Genomic DNA, 26,743 nt, shown 5'->3' on the forward strand with positions numbered 1-26,743 from the left:
AAGGGGAAGTCCACGTTTTCAACCACAATTTGGAGCAGAAATATCCCATAAGAACAAACCAAAATAAAATTTGGTTGCAAACCGAATTTTTAGCATTAATATACTTTGTACTTTAATAAATGTAGTAAATCTTGAAGGGGGGCAAATGGTGTTTACGGTAGACATGAGGGGCGATAATTCCCCTCCCTACTAATTGGGCTAATGTTGTACTTATTCCAATTCTAGGGGGCCTATAGTTAATTTATAAATAATTAGAAAAAAATTAGAAACAAAGGAAAAGTTGCAAACAGGGCTCTATGTATCTATATTGTACATAAATTTCCCCTTCCCTCTTCTTAGCTCAATTCCAGACGACTAGACTCCCTATTCTTGTTTTTCCATACTGCGTATATATTAGGCGAGACTCTAGACTCCTAATATAACTTACTTACTACAAGAAAGCCATCTCTTTTTCTCCCTCTTAGAAATGTCCTTACAAGACGACAGAGAAATATCATCTAATAATTACTATATCTTCCTAAGCATATATTATAATATCTAACAAATTAATCACATATCAAAACGTCATTTCTAATTATCTTCCTCTTTCCACCCTCTTTTCTTCTAAGTAAGTCCCCACACTTGTAATTTAAAGCAATAAGAAAAATATGATTCTAAATTTTTCCCCAAAAAAAGTAAAAATAATTTTGATCCATTTGCCGAATTGTATATTTAAATAATAAAAGACGTTGCGGGATCCGAAAGGATTTTATTTTCTCCAACTCTTCCTCGCGGGCTTATCCAATATCTCTCTAGCTCAGTGGTTCTCAAACTTTTGACAGTGTGTTCTACTAGCTCCACCAATGGTTAGCCCAAAGCTATAAAACAAGTGGCGTATGATAGCTTGAGTAGATTTATGGCCATTGTGGGATTTCATGGAAGATTTCGCTTTTTATGAGTGCAGTAATGATGTCACTTTATCATTTTCTTCCCATCGGAGAGTTTACTTTGTGAATGCAGTTAATGGAGGTTTTATAGTTGGTTATAGTCTGAGCATTTCTGAGAGTGGAAGGAGAAAACGGGTCTGAGACGCAACGTACTACTGAATTAAGAGCCATGTTTACATTAGCTGTCTGGTATATCATTTTTGAATGAGAAAATATATTACTGATATAAAGGGAAGACCCTCTAAACATTAGCAATTGAGAGGGAAAATATGTATAATATATATTTTAATATTGCATTTTTTTAAATACACCAAGTAGATAGGAATTCACCATTTATTATCGAGATGTTAACAGGACAAAGATCTATTAAAGTATAAACAAAAAAAAAAAAAGGCGCACGCGCCAACCTTTATTCCGTTTTTAATCACATATCTGTTATTTTCATTTACTTTTTTAACGAGTAGTATTCAAGCATATTCGACACTCCTACTCGACACAAAAAGTAGTCACATATAGCCAACTATATTTTGACAATTACTGTTCAAGTGGTCTTTGTTTCACTACTTGCTGACTAACTTTATTTTGATTTATTTTACGTAGACCCCAGTTTTTAGAACCACTGCTAGTAGAAAAAATGAATATTCAATTGGACAGCCTCAAACTCACATACATGTATATTATTTAACGTGATTAAAAGTATATATATATATGATATTATTAATTTCTCCTCAAGACATTTTCTATTGATTTGCCTCACTCAGTCTCTGCCTTGCTTTCTTTGTTTGTTCAATCATTGTTGCTGCGGCCAAAAAGATACTATATATATATATAAATAGTATATACTTTAACAAATAAAAATATATATTATAGAGTACCTACGTATTTCTGTATATACTAAATACGACTCTTTTTTTAAAGAAAGAAAGAAAGATAAAGAAACCCTAAGTGAAATGACGTCACGTATATGAATGCTCCAAAGACCTACTGACTGAATTACATTGTATGTGTATATGTAATGTTTTCTGTGCACAATATGTGAGTGTGTGTTGAAAGAGGGGAGTTATTTTTAAAGGGGCGGAAAATCCGGAAGGGATGATGAAGGAAACATGCAACTTTTTCTTTCTATTCTTTTTTATTTTGCCTGCTTTGCCTTCCCTAATAAAACAAGTTTTACTGCTTTTTTTTTTTAAATAAAGAAAGAAGGGAAAAGAAACAAAAAGTCATAAAATATGTTATAATATTATACACATATATATATTTAATATAGTTCACTATTTTTTCAAAGAATCAGCGGACCTAACAGCCAGACCATGTACTTACTTATACTGTATATATAATGATTAATGCCCCAGAGTGACAAAGTTTTACTTGAGGGCCCTGCTATCGCATGGTTTCATATCAGCTGTTGCTGAGGAAATTTATGCTAATTGTGTGGCTTTTTGTAATTGTCTAATTTATATATTATATATGTATAAAATAAAGTTTGTTCCTTCTGCAATAGCTGAAATGAAATCATGGGATAGAACTGCAGTCACAATCCATGTATGTAAGTCTATGACAGAGTTGAAGGAACTTTTTTTAGCATTACCCCTTTAAGAACGTGTAGTAAAATGAATTTATCCCAAGCTAGTGATAATGTTAAATTACTCTATTAGCGGTCAAATTCGGTCGGATGTCAAAGAAACAAAGGGAGAAGGTTGAGGATGAAGTCCGCTACCACAAGGAAATGAATAATCAACAAAGTGGAGGCGGTGGAGCACTCACTCCTTCTGGCCGATCCTCTCATAATGGTAACTCTCCAGATTCTTCCTGTTTTGATACACAACAACAGCCCTCTTCGACAGACATGTCCTATGAAGGAGGTGGCGCCACCTCTGGGTATGTATACAACCTTGTTGTTTATTTGAGTGAATGATTAATATTAATACATTTATGATTATAGATTTTCCTACGGATCGGATCTGTCCCCCTATAATGGAGGCTATACTTTTACAAACATCCCTCCACCTCCCCATCCTCCACCTCCTCCGCCACAACAACAACATCCTCAACCTGGTAGTGAATGGACAGACTATGGGAATGTGGACTCGACCACGAGTCCCTTCGACTCCCGCTCCACTCCCCTAGACATACCAAATCCTAATAATACGAACAGTTCTAATAGTAATAATAATAACAACAACAATAATTCAAGTAACAGTGGAGGGATCCATCGAGCACCGGGGCCGCCAGAGAGCCGGATACCTTCAACCAGTACTGCATCAACCTCGTCATCCTCATCCAGTTCATCATCCTCCTCCACTTCCACTTCTACGACCACGACTTCATCATCGGGGAGTGCGAGTAGACACAATAATAATAATACAAGCACGGCCGCCATACCCAAAGCAGAGTCTCCTTCTACCCTCGTCGCAGTACCAGGTAAATTTCTTTCATATAACTACTCTTTTGACGATGTATGTATATTCATAATAATCAAACCTGGGGCTGTATGCGTACAGCACATTACGTATGTACAAGTATGTACCGGGTGGAAACTATAAACTTACACACTTGGAAAGCAAAAGAAAATAGCCTCCCATTCTTCAATTATGCACTTAAATCAAATCTTTATTCATCTTTTTCTGATACATAGCAATGGCAAATTGATTTATTATATTTGACCCCCATTGGCTTCACAGATGGCAAATACTCTCTTGCAAAAAAAGTTACAATCAGCCCACTCCTCGTCGACGGAGGCCTTCATGGCTTCAACGGATGATACAGGCCCTCCTGTCAATGTGCCACCAGAATGAAAAGTAAAGGGGATTGACGTCTAGACTGTATGGTGGCCACATTCACTTGTCCAGAAAGCGATATTGTTATCTATGTTGGTCTGAGTGGGTCCCCCATCTACCTAATAGACGATGTTGCCATCGGGAAAATTTGTCTGTAACCAGGGAAGCAGTTTCGTCCTGAATACGTCAACGTACTTGACTGCTGCAAGCCTGTAACCCTCCAATAATTAGTTAAGAGGGCCACAATACCTTGCGCCTTAGTGCTAGGCTTCCTTTTTATCGTATCGTTTGTGTATCGCTTCCCCTTAGCATTGTAGATGGTCTTACGAGCCATTCCCGTAAGCCTGGCTACCTCTGTTGGAGTGGTACACGCACGAAGAAGAGTTAATGCCTTGAATCTCACTACTATGATATGTCTCGTCCGATTTAAAAAATTCAAATAGCAGTAGGTGCTGGAGATATATAGCTATCTATACAATTATAGAACGTTTTAATTTCTTCACACATAACCTCTCAAACCCGTATAATACAAGTGTGTAAATTTCAAGCTTCCACCCGGTATATGCATAGACATTATATTAGGAGAATAAGAAATCCACATAAGTCTCTCTTTCCTTTTCTATTATTTTTATACAGTTATATTATTATAACTGTACTATTACGATGATGGTACAACTATCTAATAAAATGTTAATACTATTTCTTCCCCTCTTTCGTTTTTGATACGAGATATATATATATATATATGTATACATCTCTTATAAAGTGTCTTTTTTTTTTTCTCTTTCTATGTAAATTTCTCAGGTGGATAATGGGTATATCCATTCATTTAATTTTAATTTAATAGAGACATACAAATCCCGTAATAACTCATACAACAACTACCACTAATACATTGGGTTGGCTGAGAGTCATAAACAAAAATTACTTACATCATAATATATATATATATATATAGGGTGAGTTAACACAAAAGCAAAATTGAAATTATATAGACTGATCCATTAAAATCTGAACATTTAGAATTTTAAACTTCCTCAAGACATAATTTATTAATCAACAATAGAATTTCAACAAACTTAATTACTATAAATATGTAGATATGTACCTGAGCTCTCTTACTCATTAATTTAGCCACCTTAAGCGGCAATTATGGCTTCCAGGAGGGGGGAAGGCCTGCCGTCCGTTGCAGATGTAGTCATATGTCATGGTGTCCCAGTGCTGACTGACTGGGGCTTTGAGGGCATCGGTGTTTAGATGACGGATACTGCATGTCTTCCCTGGACATGTATTCACAAGTTGTAGTCCAGGGGTTGGCATGAGGGCTTTAGGGGGACCAAAACTATCAAAGAAAGTGTTCAAAAGAGTCAACTGATGAGATAGGTTTCTTTCATTGCTGGTGTCAAAAGTGGCCTCTCCAACCTCAAAAGGCTCTTTCCACCTACTTTTTTATAGCTCTCTGGATAGTTTGGTGTGAAATCCCAAGGTATCTTACATGGGCCCTCATGTTCTTGAGGAGATTGGCTTGGGATGTTTTCTTTAACTCATCCGGATCCAGTTTGCCCTTTTTGACCGGGCCTACAACGTTTAGTACTTGCTGACGGTGTAAACAGTCGTCCTGGGGACGCTCAACTTCTTGGAGTGTACAAAGGAAAATTTGTCGATCAGGTTCATGTGACATTATCTCGACTTATAAGTAAGCTAGAGAGCTCAAGTTTGTTTTGTTTCGTAAACAATTGTACATGCTTTAATATATCGAAATATCCTAACTCCACCCAAACAAATTATTGAATTAGTATGCGTTCAGATTTCAATGGACCACCCCGCAGCACAAAATATTTCATAGACTTATTTCACACACATATCCGGGATGAGTTGAAATACTCAAAAATCCAAACGATACACTGCTTAGAACCTTCAATTAATTTAGGTGATTGAATTTACCTTCATTTCTTTCAAATACATAAAATCTACTCCTTTCTAATTTATTTCTTTGTGATGAGTAATAGAAATAATTTATTGATGGAAAAGTATGACAATTATTTGTTGAAGAATTCACGTCACATATTGAGTTATTCAGACTCAATATAGAGAAATCCCATTCTAATTTGCTTTTGTGTTGAAGGGCCAGATATGTACTAATATGAAAAAGGATTTGATAGAGGGTCTAGCTTCTTCCTTACCTTTACTTAAATATATTTTTAGCCCTCAACAAAATCATTTTAAGAAATCTCTTTGACTACTAACTAATTAACGACAAAATTCTTCTCTATACTAAACCTGTAGGCATGAAACATCCATCTCAGACCTCATATGGTAGTAGTAATCGTATTGGTATGACGATCAAACAAGAGGTAACGGATATGATTTCCGGACAAACGCATCTCGAAGGACGAGAAGAGGAGGATCCGCTCTCTATGGGGTATGATGTTGACAGTACGAGTAACTTTGCCACACATCAACCGTCTAAAAGTCATCATCATCTCCAACCCCCACCTCATCCTCCTTCTCTTCATCCTTCACATCATCAGCCAAATCATCCATCTCATCACCATCCTCATCCAGCAGTACAACAGCAACAGCCGCCAGTACATACACAACACCACCAGCCACAGGCGCAACAGCATCCTGGACACCATCATCATCCCTCAGGGAGTTTTAGCAGTGGAATGCACAACAATCACGAACTTTATTTATTACAAGAGGAACTCCAGAATGGTACACAAATCATCCCCAATCACTACCCTATCAATTAGCAAAGCAGCTTCCTTTCTTAATTACCACTTAATTTCTCACTTTTTAAAAACATCTAACAACCTCTTGGGGTTTGATTTTCCCTGCTTCTAATTTAACAACCATTCATTTAACAAACAACCCATCTATGAATTTTAATTAATAAATATACATTCATTAATAATAACTCATTAGACTAGACGCTAACTATATATATATATTATAGATCCAGATAGGATTGGAGTCCTTTTGACAAATTCCATATTTGAAGCGCATACCCGTACGAGCCTTTTAACACGCAGTCAGATTCATGAACAATGTAAGCAGGGTGTGGATCAAGTTAAACTATACACCTTTAAAAACATGGTAACTATTCAACTTATCAAAATGTTGATCTACGACATATATTTTATGGGTTCTTTTATTTTTATTTTTGTTATTTCTAGTCTCAGGAAGAACTCTGGTTATGTGCAGCTCAGAAGCTGACAAATGTCATTCAGCAAATCATTGAATTTGCGAAAATGGTTCCAGGATTTATGAAATTCCCTCAGGATGATCAAATCACTCTTCTTAAAGGAGGTATGTACAACATGCAATGCATCAATCATTTATTAATAAACTCCTTTTATTCATTTCCAGGAGCATTTGAATTAGCGGTGATAAGAATGAGTCGTTACTTTGACCTTAGTCAAAACGCTGTTCTCTTTTTCGACATCATGTTACCAATGGAGTCCTTCATGACAACGGGAGATACGGGAGAAATGAATTTAGTCAATCAAATCTTTGACCTTGCAAAAGGTTTTGCGGAACTCCAGCTTTCAGAAGTGACATTGGCTCTCTATTCAGCATATATACTTCTTCAAGAAGGTATTGCAAATTATACATATCTACTAGTGTTGGGGTTCGGTCGAGAAATCCTAGACCGGTCTGATAACTTTATAGTTTTTGTTGGACCGAATTAGTTTGATACAACAAAATAGCCCGGTCTAGACCGGTTTCATACAAAAGTTCGATCCAGTTTGGTCCTTAAAAAAATTGGCTTGGACGGATTTTACATATAGATTGTATATAAAATATCATCATATGTTTTTTCAAGTATCATGGCGTCATGCGTAGTTAAAACAGATTGCTCAGATGATTTTTAATCCCTTTGTCTCTTATGTATACAGTAATTGTTCTAGAACATATCGTGTAGTTTTGATATTTATTTGCAAAATTTATAATGACTGAAACCCAAAAAAATCGGTCCACAAACAGTCCGTCTAGAAAAAATAACTTAAGATCGAACCAAAAATGAATTCGGTGCTGGACCGAGTCTCAACACTAATATCCTCATTTTTGATATTTGTAATTGCGTTTTTAAAAGTTTTATCAACTGAAATCCAATCACTTCGTGTGTTTTGCAACCGGGAGGGGAAATCATTATTAATTGGATACATGAGTTTAAAATAACACGGTGTATTACACTTGAAGTAACTCTTTCGAAATGTTATTGTTATTTAATTTTCTATTTTATCTTGCATTAAGTAATAGTCGCGGTCATAAATAAGAAGATTATCTTATATATCTATTCTTAAATGCACTTAATTCTCTTGTAAAATCTGTTTATTTGTTTTATCTAACTAATGTGTGTAAATATTATTATATCATATAAATATATTGATGTGGCTGCACGGGGTGGACTGTAGTTTCCTTCAAAATAAGAAAATCCTAAAAAAATATAAGGAATATTGGTTTTTTGCAAGAAAAAAAAAATAAATTAACTTTTTTTTTCAAAAAATTAAAAAATTGACATTAAATTGTTTTATCTATGAATTGCTATGGATTCTTAAATTTTTCTCCGAAAAATTTTATTCTGAATTATTTTTTTTCCAAAAAATTTAATTTTATGTGAATTTTTGAAATTTTTTTTACAAAAGATTTAATTTCTTGAGAATAACTATAGACTTTTTAAATATTTCTCCAAAAAAATTAATTTGCTCAATTTCTTCCCAAAAAATTTAATATTTGAATTATAATTTTTGATTTTTTTTTTCCAAAAAATTTAATATTTGAAATATAATTTTTGATTTTTTTTTCAAAAAATTTAATTTTTAAAGTAGCTATCAATATTGAAATTTTTTTGTGAATAACTGGATTTTTGGAAAAAAAACTTGCAAAAAATTTAATATTTTAAAACTTTTTTCAAAAATTTATATTTAAAAATATATATATATATATAAATCAAGCCCCTCTACCCGCCCTTCAAGTATAATCTTGTAGAAGCCCCTGATATATTTCTACATAAATTGATTTCCTAACAATATCATCTTTTTTATGACAGATCGAACGGGTTTAAAAAGCGTGGAAGAAATTCGAAAATTGAATCAAGCTGTATTTCAAACCCTTCAACGCGAATTAACTAATCGACCACCTATGGTTCCTACAAAAGGGGACGTCTCAGTATTGACAAAGTTATTAAATAAAAGACATACGCTAAGGTCATAATCAATTATTAATTATTCATATTCATTTTGTAACTCGTGATTCTTTTTTTAGGGAAATCAACTTTCTTCATACAGAGGCCCTAACACGATTCCGTAGCGGAAATGGTAGCATGATTGAGTTTCCAGCGTTATATCGTGAATTATTTTCGTCCGATCACCCGTCTTAAAACAAAAAACATATAGAAACAACAGATTGAAGCAAGCAAGCAAGCAAAACAAATCAACTGAACAAAACGAATGAAATTATAATTCCTCCTTCCAAAACAAAACACTATTAACACAAATCTTTTATTATATTACGTACACATGAACATTGTCGTCATTTCGTCTTGTTACCTTACTTATTTTGTGTTAAAGTCGCGAATCTCTTAAAATCCCTTTTATAATTATTAACTTATTTTTTTAAGAGAATTATTTTTCAAACTTACTTTATTTGTGGAAGAGTGAGTGATGCTAGGATCGTCTCGATGATATCTCGGCTTTCGGTACGTTACTGCTCTTTTTCTTAGAAGTGTCCGTAGGGGGGTGGGCCTGAGGGGCTCAGGATGAAAAAATATTACGCAAAAATAGGGGTAATTTTGTTTTCTTAAAAATAGGCATTCGTGCAAATTATGCAACAAAGCAAAAAAAAAAAATATTTATAACTATTTCCTAAAAATAGCTATGAATTTTTAATTTTTTTTTTACAAAAATTTAATATTTGAAATTTTATTCAAAAAAACTTTTTTTTGAACAGCAGTGCTGTATAATTATTTTTCCAAGAGACTAAATTCTTCGAGTTAAAATTTTTGGGAAGAGATTAAATTTTATAAAATAACTTTTTTGATTATAAAATTAATTAAATTTGTTTCTTTTAAATTGAAGAATGGGATTTTTTTAAATTAGGATAATTATTGCTGTCTCGGTCCTTATTTACTCGGTCCGGCTCAGTATTATCACGGGTCTCTCGGACTGTCTATACTAGAACAGATTTTAAAAAAAGGTTGAGTGACGGAAATTTATAAGTCTTAGGACTGATATGCAGCACTGAACTGCGCCGGACCCCTGGAGTCTTAAATAAAAACCAACACAACAATAGTCATATCCATCAATATTTTGCAAAGGCGGGGGGTAATTACCCCTATGCTTCCGACGCCACTCTTGTATCACTTTCATAATACATTAGGATTTTACTAATAACATCAACTCTTTTATTTCAGACTGCAATGAAGAAGATTTTTTTTGTAGAAGGCGCTTGATATATTATAAAAAAAAAAGAAGTAGACATTTTGACAGAAATATTTTTTAAATTATATTATTATCCAAAAACTTTTATTATTATCAGTGAGAGTGATTTTTTTTTATAAAACAACAAATATAAGTGTTTCTTGTGATTGATGACTACGAACGATTATTACTTCAACTACGAACCAATAAGAATGAAAAAGAGCTAAAACCTAGCACCTACAGATCTTGTTTGTCCACACCCTCATTTCTACATACAAAAGGACGAGAAAAGTAAAACTGAAGAACTTATGAGAAAAGATTATTATTGATGTTTACAATATTATTATATTAATATAATTACTATTTTTATCATTGTTATAAATATGTTTCAATTAAAATAAGTGTTTTTAATTCATTATTATTTTTTTAAATTTATCATTTTTGGCGCGCCATATTGGGGAGGATTTTTGTATCCAAAAAACTGTTACATGTAAAAGGGAAAAAAGGTGTTGTGTACCTCATAGGGGTGTCCCAAGGGGTTGGGATTGGAGGGGCTATAGCCTCCCCCCAAACTAAGGAAGTAAATTTTTTATCAGAGATTTTTTTCCTCATTCGGGCAAATTATGTCGCAGAGCAAAAAATTTAATATTTGAAATTTTTTGCAAAAAAATTTTATTTTTAAAAATTAAAAATCTATAACTAAGCACAGAGTTGCTATAGATTTTTTATTTCCCTGAAAAGTTAATATTTCAAAATTGTTTTCCAAAATTTATGTATTAATTTTTATTTTTTTTTTGCAAAAAATTAAATTTTTTGTGAATAGTTATAGATTTTTGGAACTTTTTTCAAAAAATTGAAATTTGTTTGTGTGAATAGCTATGGATTTTGAAATTTTTTGAAAAAACCAAGCCTCCACCCCCAAATTTAGTCCTCTTGACGCCCTTACCTCAGCAAATAATATATTAATATTTACATTTTCAATCCTGAGATTATGTCTTTTGAAGCAAAAAAAAAAAAAAAATTAAAAACGAAAAGAAGTTTTTATGAAAAGGAAATAAATGAGGCATTTTTTTGCAACAATTTTTTGTTATCATCATCACACCTCCTCATTGACTTATTATAAACGAAATTAAACGAAAATTCTGGTGCTAAATAAAAAAGTAAAAAAAAAAAAATTTTTTTTAAAGAAAATCACTTTTTCCCCCTAAAAAAGTCCATTATTGATGATTTTTTGAATTAATTTTTTTTGCCTGTAACAAAATTGGATGGAGATTTTTTTTATTATTAGTTAGTAGAACGAGATGATGTTTGAAGAAAAAACCCACAGATTTGTCAGAGAAAAAAAAAACAGTTATAATGCGTGTTTTATGTATTTCAGGATTTTTTTTAAATTCATTATTTCTTACGAAAAGATTCATTGTGTTAACTTATTATTAATTATTATTGCGATTATATTGACTTTACATACAAACATAATATATTAATGAACTGGCGGTAAGAAAACAAAGACAAAATAAGGAAAAAATTCTCTTCAATATATAATTATCATAATTTTAGAAAAATAAATTAAATTATTCATAATTTTAAATGTTTAACTGTTATTATTATTCATTACATAATTAATTAATGACTTGGCGTAGATCTTATTTTTTTTTATAGTTTTCTTTTTTGTTTTTTCATACAGTTTTATAAAAATTGAAAATGAAAGAAATGTTATGTGATAAAAACCTCTATGTAATTTGAATGGTTTTTTTTGCCTTATAAGAGGGCTTTGTAGTTTTTGGGCAGGGCTACATATTATTAATTAATGTAGACTAGCAATGGATTTGTTATGTCGAATATATTAGCCAATAGTTGTAACAAATTCATTTCTAGTCATTTTATTTTGGGAAAAAAATAAATTATATGTTTTTTTAAAGACAAGAGATTTGTGACCCAAGAATTTGTATTGTCCAAGTACTGTCTATAATTCAAAATGGTTTCTTCTTCATTCTTTTTTTTTTTTTTTTTTATCTCTCTACTCAATAATAATAATAAAACGATGTATTTTAATTTTTAAATCTATTTTTTTGGTACTTTGCTTTTTCTGTGAAATAGTAGTTTTAATAATAAAAGTATATTTTGTGTGCAAGAATAAGGCTAAAACAATTACCCGAGTCTAATTTGAAACCTCGTAAATAGATATTCAATATCCATTTGAAGGGACGTTATATTTTGGGGAGGGTTTGGTTAAAAAATTAGATTTACTCGAAATAAATTTCTGAAGTTCATAGAAATTTTTTTTATAAATCAAGAGCTTTTGACAAAAAATGAGATTTTGAGTTAAAAAATTCCTAAAATTAAATATCAAATATAATTTTTTTTTAAATAAATTCAAATATTAAATTTTTCAGAGAAAAATTTCAAAAATCTAAAGCGCTTGACAGACGATTAAATTTTTTGAAAAAAAATTTCAAATATTAAATTTTCTAGTAAGAATGAAAATTTCCTTAATTGCGGGGGGGGGGGCTATACCCCTGCGCCTACAGACACCCCTGATGTGCCAGGAGAATGCTGCTGTTAAAGATCATTAATATATAATAAAAGTCAGGATAATTCTAAATTCGATTACATATTACATAATAAATAAGTCATAAAATCGGAACAGCAGCAATTTGTTCCATTGTTTTACTAAGCAGGTGATTCTGCTCTGTACTTAGATGGGGGGTAGAGGAGTGGAAGGGTGTTTTTCCTGCATTTTGACGCATGACGACGTCTTAAACAACCTTTTGTTTGACTCATAAAGTGGAAAGTTTAATAAAAATATTTTATATAACTACATATAATATGTAATAGTACACAAAGAAGAAGAGCACACGTTGTACCAATTACATGGTGATGATTATGAAAAGTGTTGCCAAGGAGTCATCAGAGTTAAGCAACTCTTGACATTTTGAGTGTCAAAGATGGGGATTCATTATTTTTTTAGTGATTTTATTAACATAAAGGCTTTCTCGGAGCCCTTGCGCTCAGTGGTGCATCGTCAAGGGATCCACTTTAGATTATATACAGGATCGTTAATCCGGAATACTTTTAACTGCATCCCGATCAATAAGGGAAGTAAAGTAGAGATGTCATTGGATGTGTTTGCCAATTTTGCCAATCATTCACTGGATACGATGCCTAAAGTATTTGCTGGGCTTTACCCCATCCACAGGGGAGACTTGGTTCTATTACTACATGAGGAAGGCTTTCAATGAGTCGTTGCTGTTGTGTGAATTGGCAGAAACTTTCTTTTCTTCTAACACCCCTTTAAATTAGTTATCCATGGGATTATTATAGAGGGAGTTAGATGACCGGGTTTGAGTATGCCAAAATGACACTTTCTCTTCTTGGGTCATGCAGTCCTTGTGGGAGGAGGGCGAGTCTTGTTGCAACAGGAACTTGACACCATTGGCCTCAGCTTTAATCCAAGATATCATCACTTGGTTCAACAGTAATTTACAGAACCTGTCAGGACACACCTTCCTCTTTGACTGATAGGGGGGCTTAACACACTGCTGTTACTCCCAATGACACTAAAGGTTATGATGCTGGATGGAATCCTGGTCTTAAAGACGTTGGGAACATTAGCTCTCTTTGTGGTCAACCATTTGTCGTTTTGGGATGATGTGAGATCAGTCAACAGTTCCATCTAGTGGTATATGGAGTAACGCTATAAATATTGTAATTATTCCGATTGGTCATAAATCATAATGGATCTAGGAAAGCTCGCCTTTTGGAAAATTTCCCTTAGGATTGATTACCCTGTAAAAATTTGCCTTGGTTAAAGCTTGCTCTGTGGAAGAATCGCCTATTTAATATGAATTATAATCTCACTTATGTAATAACCAATGAGTTTCAAAATAGCTAATGTTATATTCAATAATAAATATAAGATAAAAGAAAAATAAATAAACACGACAGCAATTCGAAATAAAGAAGTGCTACTCACTTAATTATCCGGTATCAATTATTCATATTCAAAAAGACTCATGGATTGACAAAGAAACATCAAATCAGATTTCGTAAGAGCAGTGATTTCCACTTCGTAATGAGCCAGGGCGTGTCTGAAAAAGAGGCAATTAGATGTGGTGATGGATATCACTGAGGGGATTCAGGGAGGTACGTAAAGGTCGGGTCGTAGGAAATGAGAGACGTAAGACAGGAAAATTTATTCCTCATCTAAATTCCACCTCTGTAGATGGAATATGATAAATTTAGAAATCCCAGTACTCGAGTATTTTTGTTTGATTAATGTCCGTTATGATTATCTCTGAATTAACTACTCCATTAAAAAATTAAGGTGGACTAAAATTCAATATGTAATATTAACCAAATAAAATAGACATCTAAGCCCATAAATTTTAGATGACAAGCATAATCAAAAAGCTCAAATCATACCTAATACAATCTAATGTTATTTGCAAATATAGTGGCCTGTAAAAAAGACTATGCTCAGGTATCACAAGATGCAGAAACATCGACAGCTGACTTAAATATACACTTCATATTTTGAGTTAGCGGGTGAAGGAAACATTTATTGATAGCAGATGGGTCATTCAATAAATTGACACATTCAGGTTTGAAATATATATAATCAAGGCTATTAAAAAAATATATAAAAGAGCTTGTATTTTATTTTTTAGAAAAATAAGATTCGAAATACAATGCTAAAAGAGCCCTGCATATTATTTTCTAAGCTAATAAAATTATTGTCCCAAGCCCGATCACGCTAACTCCGACTCTGGCCTCACTTATTATCCTCATTTCGACCCATATTAAACCGTTTTCCTAAAAAACCGCGCTGTAAAAAAGTGTATATCTATACAACGTAAAATAGGTAAAAATAAATAAGTTGCATGGCAGTACATCTGGGCTAGGTATGCCGAATATAATAGGTTAGAGCAAAGTATTTTGTTATATTTTTCGCTTTATTCAATGCTTGTTAAAAAGTTTTACAATTATCCAATTTAAGTCAAGTATGTCCCGTTCTGTTTGATGACAGATCCAACTTCATTATGACCTTCTCGTGGAAGCCTTTGTTCCTATTGGCAAAAATACAACTAAGTTTCATAGGCCTGTATTGATGTCATATTCGCACCCCAAGTGCGTTGGCCATAGACGGGAAGAGGTAGTAGTTACTTGGCCCTGGGTCCGGAATGTAGGGTTGATGCATAAGAACTTCTCATCTTAGCTCCGGGAGCTTCTGGTCTGTCATCAAAGATATTTACGGCCTAGTGTTATTTTGATGATGTTTTGTTGTCTCCTATATACCAATGCTGACCGCTTTTATTCGATCACCAGCTTCAAACGGTAGAGTTGTTCACTGTAGAGGCAGAATTGAGAGAAAATAAATTCCCTCAAACCACTGATGTGCAATACGGACCAAAAAAGTATCAGCCCCGTATACATAACAAATTTTCTTGCTCGCTTTCGACCCACCCTAATATATATTTAAAAATGGAAAAGTACCTTTTAAGAAATAAGATACCTTCGGACTTGAATAAAACTAAAAAATGTTATGGTTACGAAAAAAAAAATAAGTTCATCTATAAAAAAATATTAAAGGGTTTGTATTATTTTTTCTAGTGGTCCATTGAAGTGAACAAATTCAAAAATTACACATCAAATATTAAATTTAAAAATTATATTTTAAATATTAAATTTTTTTGAAAATTTAATTCGAAAATCCATATCTATTCACAAAAAAAAATAAAATTCATATTTAGAAACAAAATTTGTGAAAATAATTTAAAAAAAAAAAAATTCAAATATTAAATTTTTTGGAAAAAATTTCTAAAATCTAAAGCTACTCAAAGAAAATTAAATTTGATTTTTTGGAAATAAATTTCTAATATTAAATTTTTAAGACATTTTTGCCAAAATCTAGTTATTTAAAGAAAAAAATAATAAAATTTCAAATTTCTTGGAAAAAAATTAAAATTTTTTTGCTCTGCTTCATAATTTGCCCGAAGGACGGAAAAAATTTCTCGTTCAAAGCTACAAGCCTTTCCAGCCGACCCCCTGGAGATTCCTATGTTATGCAAGTATTTAGTTTATAAGATATACATGTACATAACCTTCCAACCTTCCCGATACTCCGCCTATATTCCTACGTCTCGTCCCTATTATACATGGAAATGAGGGATCTTTTTATGTAAGAATATTATAGTAAAGTACCTCAGTTTACCAATTGAATTAGTCTAATACAGTATTTATTAGACGTATAAATATTGAATCCTAGTTAGATGTTCGAGATTAGTAGATGTAAACGTCATTGCATGGACGACATTTGATTCAAATTTGGGCCCTTCATTAAGATTTATGACTTGCGTCATAATTTAAGACCGTTACATCACTAATACTACGGATTAATTATTAATGTTGCATTTTATTAAATAATAGAATTAAGAGTGGCCCACGAAACTTTTTTCTTTTGATATTGCTATAAAAAAAAAAGATGGATGGATACTTTTCCATAATTTTTTTTTATATGAAAGCCTCAACATTCCGCTTAATGATGAAACACCACTTTATTCATATGGCCGCCGTGGGTGGCCTTACGGTAGCCCATTCTAATGACCCAATTTTTCAATACATTTTCGATTGTGTGAGCTTAATAGCTGCAATGGCGACTCCAATTTCGTGTTGATGGTGGATGGTTGGCGTAACATTTATACTTGACGGTTCCCCACAAAAAATAGTCCAATGTAGTCAAATTGCAGCTACGAGGTGGCCAGTTGACGTTGCCGTCTCGGCTTAGGATTGATTGTTCAAGACAGTGCGCAAAAGATCTACTGTAACGTTGGCTGTGTGGCACGTAGTGCCATCTTGTTGGAACCAAATGTTGTCGATGTCTTCCTTTTCTATTTGGGGAAACAAAAAATCTTCCAACATGGCCGGATAGCGCTCACCATTGACCGTATATTCTATGTTATTATTATTTCAGTACCTTCATATAAATGTTGGTGAAATTTTAAAGTTACGACGTAATAATAACAATAAAAAAAACGAAGATATACGTGGGAAATGCATGCTTAAGTAACCTCTAGTATATCTCATCTAGCATTCAGTATAAACTAATTACTACAAAATTGTTATATAGATATTTGAAGGATATTGTGAGGTTTGATGGTCATTTCTTAGCTAATGTATCATTGCGTATTTATAATTAGAATCAACTATTAAATTATTAAGTATTAACAATACAAATGAATCAAATTCTCTTGTTTGAATTAAAAGTAAATTAAATATACTCCCTCCTTTAAGAAATTTAATAGCATGAAGATTAACTGTCAGGCACATCATGAACTCCATAGGTACTTAAGTATTGAATTAGTAAAATTAAAACACGCAACTTTTTTAATTAAATTTACCACTCAACCTCTTTGTCATAAAAATGCATATTTGATCTTTTAAAACTATGTGTACATGCCCATTCTTTCTTTCTCTATGGCACAAGCTTATTCCTGTCAATGTTATTATAACCAAGATACTTAACTGTGTTTATAAGAACAAGGTTAGGTAACAAGAAAATCGCCGGGCAAACACAGCAGATTTATTGAATAACTCTTTCTTTCTATTTCTTATGACGTCATTGGCTAACTATTTCGATAAATGTAATAGATAAAAAGTAAAAAATGCTGATTATTAATTATCAAAGATGCGGTTGCTGGACATTTCATGAATTTAATCATATTCAGTCACATAATGATGAATTTATTAAAATGAAATACATCAATTATTAGTAAATAACTCTTTATTGAATATTCCTATTCAATCCTTAATTTATTTAAGTACATTATTATCTTTTGTTCTAATTTTTAATAAGTGATATGATATTACTTTACACATAATGAGCTAAAATATAATTATATATTTTTAACGTATTAATATCCTTACGCAATATAATTTAACAAACTGTTTAAACTTCCACAAAAATGATACTCAAATTCAACATGTATTTAACCTTTTTTTTAATATATTTTTTTATTTTGAAGTAATATACTTTTTGCTACAATTAAACTGCAAAATATCTTCTTCTTCAGATTCAATAGGATCTTTGAATTCAAACGTACATTACATACCTGAATTTGCTTCTTTTTATTTGCTCTTCAATTGTCATTTACCCTTTTATGAATTAACAGAATGTTTTTATTAATTCCAAACTTTGAACATGCTAATAGTAAAGGTATGGTTTTGTTCGGGATTTCCAAAAGAAATAGAGGAGTATCATCTGAAACCAAGGCTTTAGATTTTGCTTCACTAAACTCTTAAGCCTTAATGGGAAACAGATTAACAGTTAATGATGTTTTACATCCTCAGGAGCTGAGAACAATTGTTATTGCTGTAGCAGCAATATATGCTGCTTTTTCCATTAAAGTTCCGTTTCTGGGGAATAATTCGTAGACTTTGACTGGATAAGAAATGAAGTACCTTCCTTCAACTTCCAGATACCATTCAAAGGCTTTAAAATTTAAATTTGAGGCTTGTTTTCGGTATTTTCATACATGATCTTTGTTTTATTGTGAATGCCGTATATTTTTTAACACCCATAATATTAATTTTATCTGTTTTATACGCGTATTTTCTGCTAACTTTAGTAATATTGCGATGGAATATTACCCCGAAACTTTAGTTTTAAACTATGTTTATTTATGTATATATTGCACGTAATTGCTTTGGTATTTAAGTATAAGAACGAAGAAAAAAATAATTAAAAAAGATAGCTTTATCAATTGTCTAATATATATTTATATTTCAAGCTTTTCTTTTAAGATACTAATAGTATCATTTTTGGATCATCTAATTCTACAGAAAGAAAATCAAGCTTTTTGATTTAGAGCTGATAACTTGCATATTTCTTTTTAAAAACTAATGATGATTATTAAACTTTACATATTTGAATGACTTATATTATTTTACATATGAGTTTTATATGTTTCAAGTCAAAGAATACTTTGGTTTTTACCCATTCCTTACAATTAACTAGTCGATATTTTGATAGTCTCTGAATAGTGATTGGAAATTAGGCTATCTTTTCTAAATGATTTATTTCTGCTTGATTTTAGGTCTTAAATTTATTTATCTATGGACCAGGAAACAGTTTACCAATTAACCATAGAGCATCAAGTTGATTGATAACTTTGGGATTATTGAAGTCATTTGTGATAGATATCTTTAAGCCTAATAAAGATGTTTTCCTATTAAAATAGTACCATATATTTTTTTTCTCGAATTACAATTGATTTTTGATTATAATTAATGCTAAATATAGGCAATTACCTAAATTAAGGAGGGTAATTGTCCCTCCGTTGTCTACGACTTATTATATTTGATTAAAAGTTTGAACTTATACAATGATTAATTGATCATTAATGTAAAATGTTAATACGAAATACAATAAGTAATACTTTATTAATTCGACAATAAATTTACTTTTTTGAATCTCAAAAATAATATAATGTCTCCTTGTTATCTTTGATTCAAAACTAAGTTATATTCTTTAAGTTTAGAAATTGAATATTTCCTTATCTTATAACATATTTTATTCATTACAAAGTTCATACAAATCATATAAACTTTTAAAATATGTTAAAACTTTGAATATGTAGTAATTTACATTTATTTTTTGAATAAATTTGTTATTTATTAACGCAATATTTTAGTTTTTCAGTTATTCTTTATAGTTATGTTCATGGATTTGGGTCCCAATGACGTTATTGCTTATGTTAGTAAATTTTCCTTGCTCGCTAACTTTGTTATAAAGATATTAGTACACATATTATTTAGAGATTATGTCGTTACACTTGCAAGAAGTAGCCTTTGAAAGTATTTTGTAGAAGTTGTAACCAAAAAAATGTTATGAAATATTAAAAAATCCTACGTACATGTCATCAGGATTGTGCTATAATTAAAATGGAATTTCAATAGATATATTAATCGAGTAATCCTTGACTTTTCTATTGACTAATACAAAATTTTAAAGCTACAATGCCATAATGTAAAGTTTAAGTGTTGATTGAACTGAAATGATTGACAAAAACTAAAGAATTCTATGTTTTTACTTTGAAGACAATAAGTAATTTATTTTACATCAAATTTAAACTTCAAAATCAACCTCGATTACACAAGGGAACGAACCATACAAAAATGGTATTGTAGAGTAATAATTATATAGTTTAGCATGTTATATTATATCTGTTGTATGTACATGTTTGTACAAAAAAGCAAAGTATCTACACTGCTGTTCCTCTCTCCAAATTGTCTTTGATATCCTTGGTGTATTTACCATAGAATCGTTCCAACTTTTGGTTAAACTTCATGTTCCGTTCGTTGATGAAATCAATATCTGCATCATCATTAAAGTTTCTTCTTCGGGAATACTTCTCTCGCTTTTTGATCTGATTTTCAACATCAGATGCCATCCGCTCAATGGCATCAGGTGTATCCTTATGTACTCCGTGAACCATGGCCCCAGCACGCGCATAAAAAGCATCCTCTCCATGCCTCTTTTTATCATCATTATATATTGCCATATCTGGCTTAATTTGGGATTTTACGAGACTTTCGTATTTGCGGAAACTTGCATTTTCATATGAACTGAAACCAGGGTCAGGATTCTTGTAGGACTTTCGGGCCTCTCGAGCGGCATCATCTGCACCAACATGGCGGAGTTTTTCCCTTATGGGATCTTTTCCTTCATTTAAGCACTTTGAAATCCGCTCTTCCTCTTCGAGAATATACTGTGCTCTCCGCTTCTTAGCCTCGGCTGATTTCGGCTCTTTGAGTCGCCGATCCTCTTCCACTACTTCTACTCGATTCAACTGACGTGCTTCATTCCTTTTACGGTGCAATTCCTTCATCTTCTCCATTCTAGAAGCCATACGATCCTGAAACGAAGCCACATCTGCCATTTTAAAATGAGTGTGGAAGAATAAAAAAACCACGGACGTAACCAGAGTCAAAGGAACTATCACAAATCAAAATATCAATTGCGTTTTAATGTCAAAAATACTTTTATTTATTTTCTTTTGTAAATCTGCAGCTGAGGAGAAGAATTAGTGAAGAAACGGCTTCTAACAAGCTTGTCTCGAACTCTTATATTAATTTTATGTAGAAGTTGCAACCAAAAAATGAGATGAATAATTTTAGATGAAGGATTTACAGTTCTTGGAATAAGGATCATACAATATTTCATGGATGATCCAAGTATTAGGGGTGTAGTTTTTGACTATATCATTACAAATTACTAAAATATATGTATTATAAGGCACATTATAAACTTCAAATGCCCTTAGATGTAATTTTATTAGATCAAAATGATGTGATGGTATATATGTACAGTTGTTAATTAGAAGGCTTAATGTTATAATTAAATATTGCATTTTAATATTAAATTATAGCAACTTGTACATAACATATATAAAGCCAATGAGTGATATTGTTAGAACTTGGATCTATCCCAGATTAGAACTTAATTCAAATTAGCTGCACAAAACAATTAAGTTTTAATCTATTCTGTTTAAAAAGTATGTATACCAGCACTGTTTAACGAGACTTATACGTTGATTGTTGCGTATAAGGTATATTTTCATATATTCGTAAAACCTTTTTTTCAAAATGTCTGAATCAAATCATTGCATCTTATTCCATTTTGGAAAACATCTAATGATACGAGTGGTATTCAAAATTTTGAAAATTATTCCATAAATAGAGATACAAATATAATATCTATATTATAATTAACAAATTAAAACCAATCTAATTTATATTTTTTTCCTGATTCTTTATTTTTATGTAGTTTTCATTTTTTGTATAATTATATATAAATAAAAAAAATCAACCATTTTTGAAGAAATTAACCTTAAATAAGTTTTAATAGTTGTTATTTTTTTAACAATTTTTGTCTCGTTTTTGTATAAAATTTGAATAAACGATATATACATCAATATAGAAAATAATATTTTCTACCCTTGAAACTTCATTATTATATGACTTATGAGATATCATAGAAAGAAATTCAGTGTTATTATTTTGACAGATATTTTATATCTCCACAAAGAATGTATTTAAACCAAGAATACGTGAAATTATAAATGGTGAAAAAGAAGCAAAAAACATATGAATGGAATGATGAAAGAAGACTAAATCTCTTGGTAAACAAAAAAGGATGTCCGTCATCTCTCTAGTACAGCTAAAAGACAATTATTGACAGTCACGTTTACTGTGTTTTTTTTTTGTATTAGTAATACAACTTAGAATATTAGATCCTTCATGAACCGGCCCTTGCATTCTTGTATTGAATAGGAAAAAAATTAAGTCTCTTATCTTATAAGGTTGATTTTTTCTTGTGGTACACTTAATTTAAATCTTAATAAATCGGTAGTTTATTCGATGAATTGTCTTCAAAGTAAGTGAAAGATAGGTTTTGTAACTCATGATTCCTTCAATGTAAAGTTTCGACTCAATTAAAAATATAACAAGAGAGGACGAGTAAAATGAGTAAAATTTTGAAGCTTCTCTCACGTGGCATGTCCCTAATACCCACCTAAGGAGATCAGGTGAAGATGTACTACTGCTTATAGTGCCAGGGACTTATTCACCGCCACCATAGTCTTGGGGGTTGTGTTCAGAATGGGGGCAGTGTGCCCTCCTATTTTTTTTGTTTTTTGGAGAGGAGGGAACGGCTCAATGCAAATACTTACAACAAACTTCTGGGAAAGAATATGCTGCCTTAGGCCTCAAGAGACCTCAACATGTGGCCCCTCCTCTCTAGACACGAACCCCTTGGTCTACTCCACCTAGGCGTGTCTCGAGAAGAGGGCCTGTGCTACTCCTCATAGGAGTGTCCAGTCTCTAGAGGCTTCCATCAAGAAGGAGCGACGAAGCTCGAGTCTGACTACATAGTCCAGGCTTGTAAGGGATTAAGGGCTCTTATTGAGGCAATTATTAGAGCTGAGGGCTCACATATTGAATAAAAGTTGTGTAAATCACTATATTCAGACGATTTGTTAAATAAATGTCATCACAAAACCTTCCGTTTAAATTTTAATTTTGAAAAATTGAAAATAATAAAATGTGTACCACTAGATAAGATTGACCCTGAATATTAATACAGCAAAGTTTGTTTTTCTGTCTGTCGATAAAGAGAATAACAAGTCACCGGGTGCATTGCATACGCATGATAAAATTAATAAACAAAGAAATTAATGAAATATTGCTGGCGTGTACCTACAACAAGAGCAGTGTTTCTGATTATTTTTGTTATTGGTCTCTTTTGAATATATTAAGTCATGAATCAGTATTCACTCATGAATATTATATCTATATGTGCCCCGGTATGTAAAAAAACAACCCCAAAAATTAACATGGTAACCATGACAATTTGAAAAATGCTTGTGAGGAGAGCACTTTATCTGTCATGACGTTTTATATGTTTTAATGTTCAATCAGACTCCGTGTCTATCAATGATATGTAGGTATGAATGTTTTGACTATGGCATTAACCATTCAGTATTAACCCACTATCTTAATTTGTACTTATAAAAGATGAACATCTTGCCAAATGTTAAAATAAGATGAAAACGGTCCAGCATGATCATTCGTGTTTTGTCCTATAATAGTAATCCTCTCAACAAAGGCATGGGGAGAGTTGATACTTTGGATTAGCAAACTGCTGTTTATCTATCGAATCCCAATTCATGTACACATCTTTATTAAATAATTTTCGTTCATGTCATTAATAATGTAAGTGTTAATTGCTTTATTGTAACATTGTTAAATATTTTAAATTATTTATGCCAAGAATGGGATTCAATATTATGAAAAACTCAAAAAATAACTTCTATTGTTATCACCGACACCAAAATAATTCTAAACAATGTATTTAAATTTATATTCATCATAGTTTGATAAAAACATAAATGAAATTGTGACCTGTATTCGTAAAAAATAGATCTTAAGTTAATTTAATAGTTTATAATTTTCCTGTATGCATGTTAAAATAAAAAAATAAAAGTTTTCGATATAATATGCTTATTACGTATATTTCCAAACATATTTGTTGAGTTGTGATTATTCAAAGACACTTCTCATTGTACCTACAAGTCTAATATTCATTTTCCCATAGAAGAAAGTATTATTTGTTTAAAATAAAAATGCATGTAAAAAGAATAATTATTATTTTATTTCAAAATGCACTTATATTTTATATTTATATAATATCTTATAAATTGTAAGTAAATTGCTTTTATATTCTTTAATTGCAGATAATCTATTTAAAAATATATTAATTTTAGAAGATTCTTCTAGATTTTGATATGGCGTTTTTGTCAAGTCACATAAATAATTTCAATTCTAAAATTTCCGATCTTACTCCTTATATAACCAAAATGTTTGTTTCCTGCAATATTCCATTCCATTTCGAGAATTGTCCAAATTTTTGTTAAGTTCATATAACTTTACACTAGAAAATGGTTTGGAAGCAAAGAAGTTATATCCAAGATCCATTAATCATTTTGAGGATAAGGATATATTTATTGAATTAGAAGAAGCTTATAGTCTGAATAGAATATCAACGCGCCCTGTCCTGATTACTTCTAAAATACTAGCACTATCATCTCTTAAGTGAATAATTTTTTTATAATTCAGGTGATATATGTGAAAAAAATTCCCTATTACGCCAAAGTCATCATTTCAGTCATGCAAAGTTGAAACATTGAGTTAAAGAGAAAATTAATGTTATAGATGAAAAGAAATATGAAACCTAAAAAGAAAAATATATTTTTGAAGAATGATCCTCTTTTGTCAGAAATAATGTTTATTCAACAAAATTTGAATCCAATCCACGTAAACATTAAAGCATTGATAGACAGATTCCTGCTACTCCCAAGTGTATCCATCGTTGAAAATATATGCAAAGATATTCCTTTAGAACCTTTTAAGACTAAATATAAGGACGAAACAGAGAAAGACAAGGAATACATCAAATTGAGAGAATGGGCACCTGAAACCATTAATCACGATAGCGAGTTTATTGTTAACTTTAGCATAAATGTACCAAAAAAGTCCCGTTTGACGGAAGTTTTCGTTAAGAATATGGTAACCAAATTAAACATAGAGATTTACTATGAAGATAGCTGATTCACACAATAAGTTCTAAATATTAATAAATAATTAGAATGATTACTTTAACTTTAAATATTAGATACCTATTACTGCTGTCAACCTCTATAACGACCAAACTTTTATTCATCATCGTAGAAAACGGATTTAATAGCCAAATTTAAGTACCTAAACATGTAATAAATTGAATAAATAATAATGTTGCATGCTTCATTAGGTCATTTAAGCATCTTCGTAATAAATCATCTCCAACGTTTAATAACTTAATGTTCCACTTTATTATAGTAATATTCTTGACGTGATTCTCCCCCCTCAAGTAGAACCTTCTCAGTAAATTATATCCCATATTACAAAGAAAAATCTCTTAAAATGGATGAGAGTGTTTTTGTAAATTAAAAAAAAAAATATCTATCGTGATTGACGGTTTCAAGAGCCAATTCCATCATTTTTTTATTTTTTCCAGATGTATTGATATTTAATACTACTATTATTATGACTGTTGCTATTCTGTTCAGATCATGAGCTAGACAAGTGACATTAAAAAAAATGTTATTTAAGGTTTTCAGCTTTTTTAATTCAATATGATGCTCCATTGGTAATGAAAACCTTCAATCTTTCCCTTCTGAAATCAGAACCCAGAACGTTACAGATACTTTTTACAGGCACACTTGTAATCTTTTTATTCTCGGCTTTTGTAACATCTTCCAAATTAATGCAATTAGGACGACCCAAAAATAACCATCTAAAGGACCAACCAACACTGCAGTCATGGATTGTTGTCGAGTGTCTGTAGTTTTGTCCAATGCAAGAAATATACTCTTCCCTTTTAGTTCTTTAAATCTTTCTTTATTTTGTAATACACATCTTTATGTACTTTGAGAATCCATGGTCTTGGTGATGGAGAAGCGAGAGGGAATTACTTTTCCAGAGTAAATTTCCATGAACTTAATTTTTTTTAGATGATTCACAATATGGAGTGGAACATTACAGAATATATGGATTTTGGTTGTATCATTAATCCAATTGGATTGTTCAGAATTAGAATGAGTTATGTAACTTGCATACATTATTAAATTCCTCACGTAAATTGAATTTTAATGTGTTGTTCTAGTTTGAACGTCTTCAAGACTTTAGCTCGATAATTACCAATAGATAATATACAAGGAACCACAAATTATCTTTGTAATTACATCCTTTTTTACCACTTTTATCAGCGATCCAGGATTTTATATGAATAGTCAATAATTATTTTGTTTCTCAAATATCATCACGACACAAGTTTACACGTTTCTAAAACTAATTAAAATAATAAATATGTAGATAGTAGTTACTAGTTACAGATTACTTATTTTTATATCACCAATGATTATGAATTCTGATATGTTTCCTCCTCAAGAATGTAATAATAATAATGACAGCTTCTATTTCAAGTTTCTTCTAATAAGGATTGCCAATTACAAAAGCCGCT

At 31.4% G+C, this 26,743-nt stretch overlaps 2 protein-coding genes across 6 annotated transcripts in view; one reads left to right on the top strand and one right to left on the bottom strand.

The window, feature by feature from the left end:
- Positions 1–10,543, top strand: part of Hr3 (Hormone receptor 3) — a 105,756-nt gene extending 95,213 nt beyond the window's left edge. For 3 of the 5 annotated variants that reach the window (XM_040722147.2, XM_040722156.2, XM_040722165.2), the window contains exons 3-11: positions 2,582–2,804; positions 2,869–3,347; positions 5,990–6,421; positions 6,663–6,802; positions 6,883–7,015; positions 7,076–7,303; positions 8,760–8,916; positions 8,975–9,407; positions 10,122–10,543. In XM_040722147.2, coding sequence (XP_040578081.1) covers positions 2,582–2,804; positions 2,869–3,347; positions 5,990–6,421; positions 6,663–6,802; positions 6,883–7,015; positions 7,076–7,303; positions 8,760–8,916; positions 8,975–9,089 — 1,907 coding nt within the window. In that variant the 3' untranslated portion in view covers positions 9,090–9,407; positions 10,122–10,543. The remainder of the gene's footprint in view (positions 1–2,581; positions 2,805–2,868; positions 3,348–5,989; positions 6,422–6,662; positions 6,803–6,882; positions 7,016–7,075; positions 7,304–8,759; positions 8,917–8,974; positions 9,408–10,121) is intronic. The other 2 variants (XM_040722171.2, XM_071892056.1) reach the window with 1 other exon arrangement.
- A 9,652-nt stretch (positions 10,544–20,195) lies between these two features.
- Positions 20,196–21,198, bottom strand: LOC121126836 (pre-mRNA-splicing factor SYF2). The gene has a single exon (XM_040722183.1). It carries the CDS (start codon positions 21,063–21,065, stop codon positions 20,388–20,390), a length of 678 nt encoding a protein of 225 aa, XP_040578117.1. The 5' UTR covers positions 21,066–21,198; the 3' UTR covers positions 20,196–20,387.
- Positions 21,199–26,743: the final 5,545 nt, after the last annotated feature.

This window comes from Lepeophtheirus salmonis, chromosome 1 (assembly GCF_016086655.4).
Source record: "Lepeophtheirus salmonis chromosome 1, UVic_Lsal_1.4, whole genome shotgun sequence".
NCBI lineage: Eukaryota > Metazoa > Arthropoda > Copepoda > Siphonostomatoida > Caligidae > Lepeophtheirus > Lepeophtheirus salmonis.

Coding starts and splice junctions, on each gene's coding strand:
- LOC121126836 (XM_040722183.1), bottom strand. CDS start 21,065: ATGGCAGATGTGGCTTCGTTTCAGGATCGTATGGCTTCTAGAATGGAG.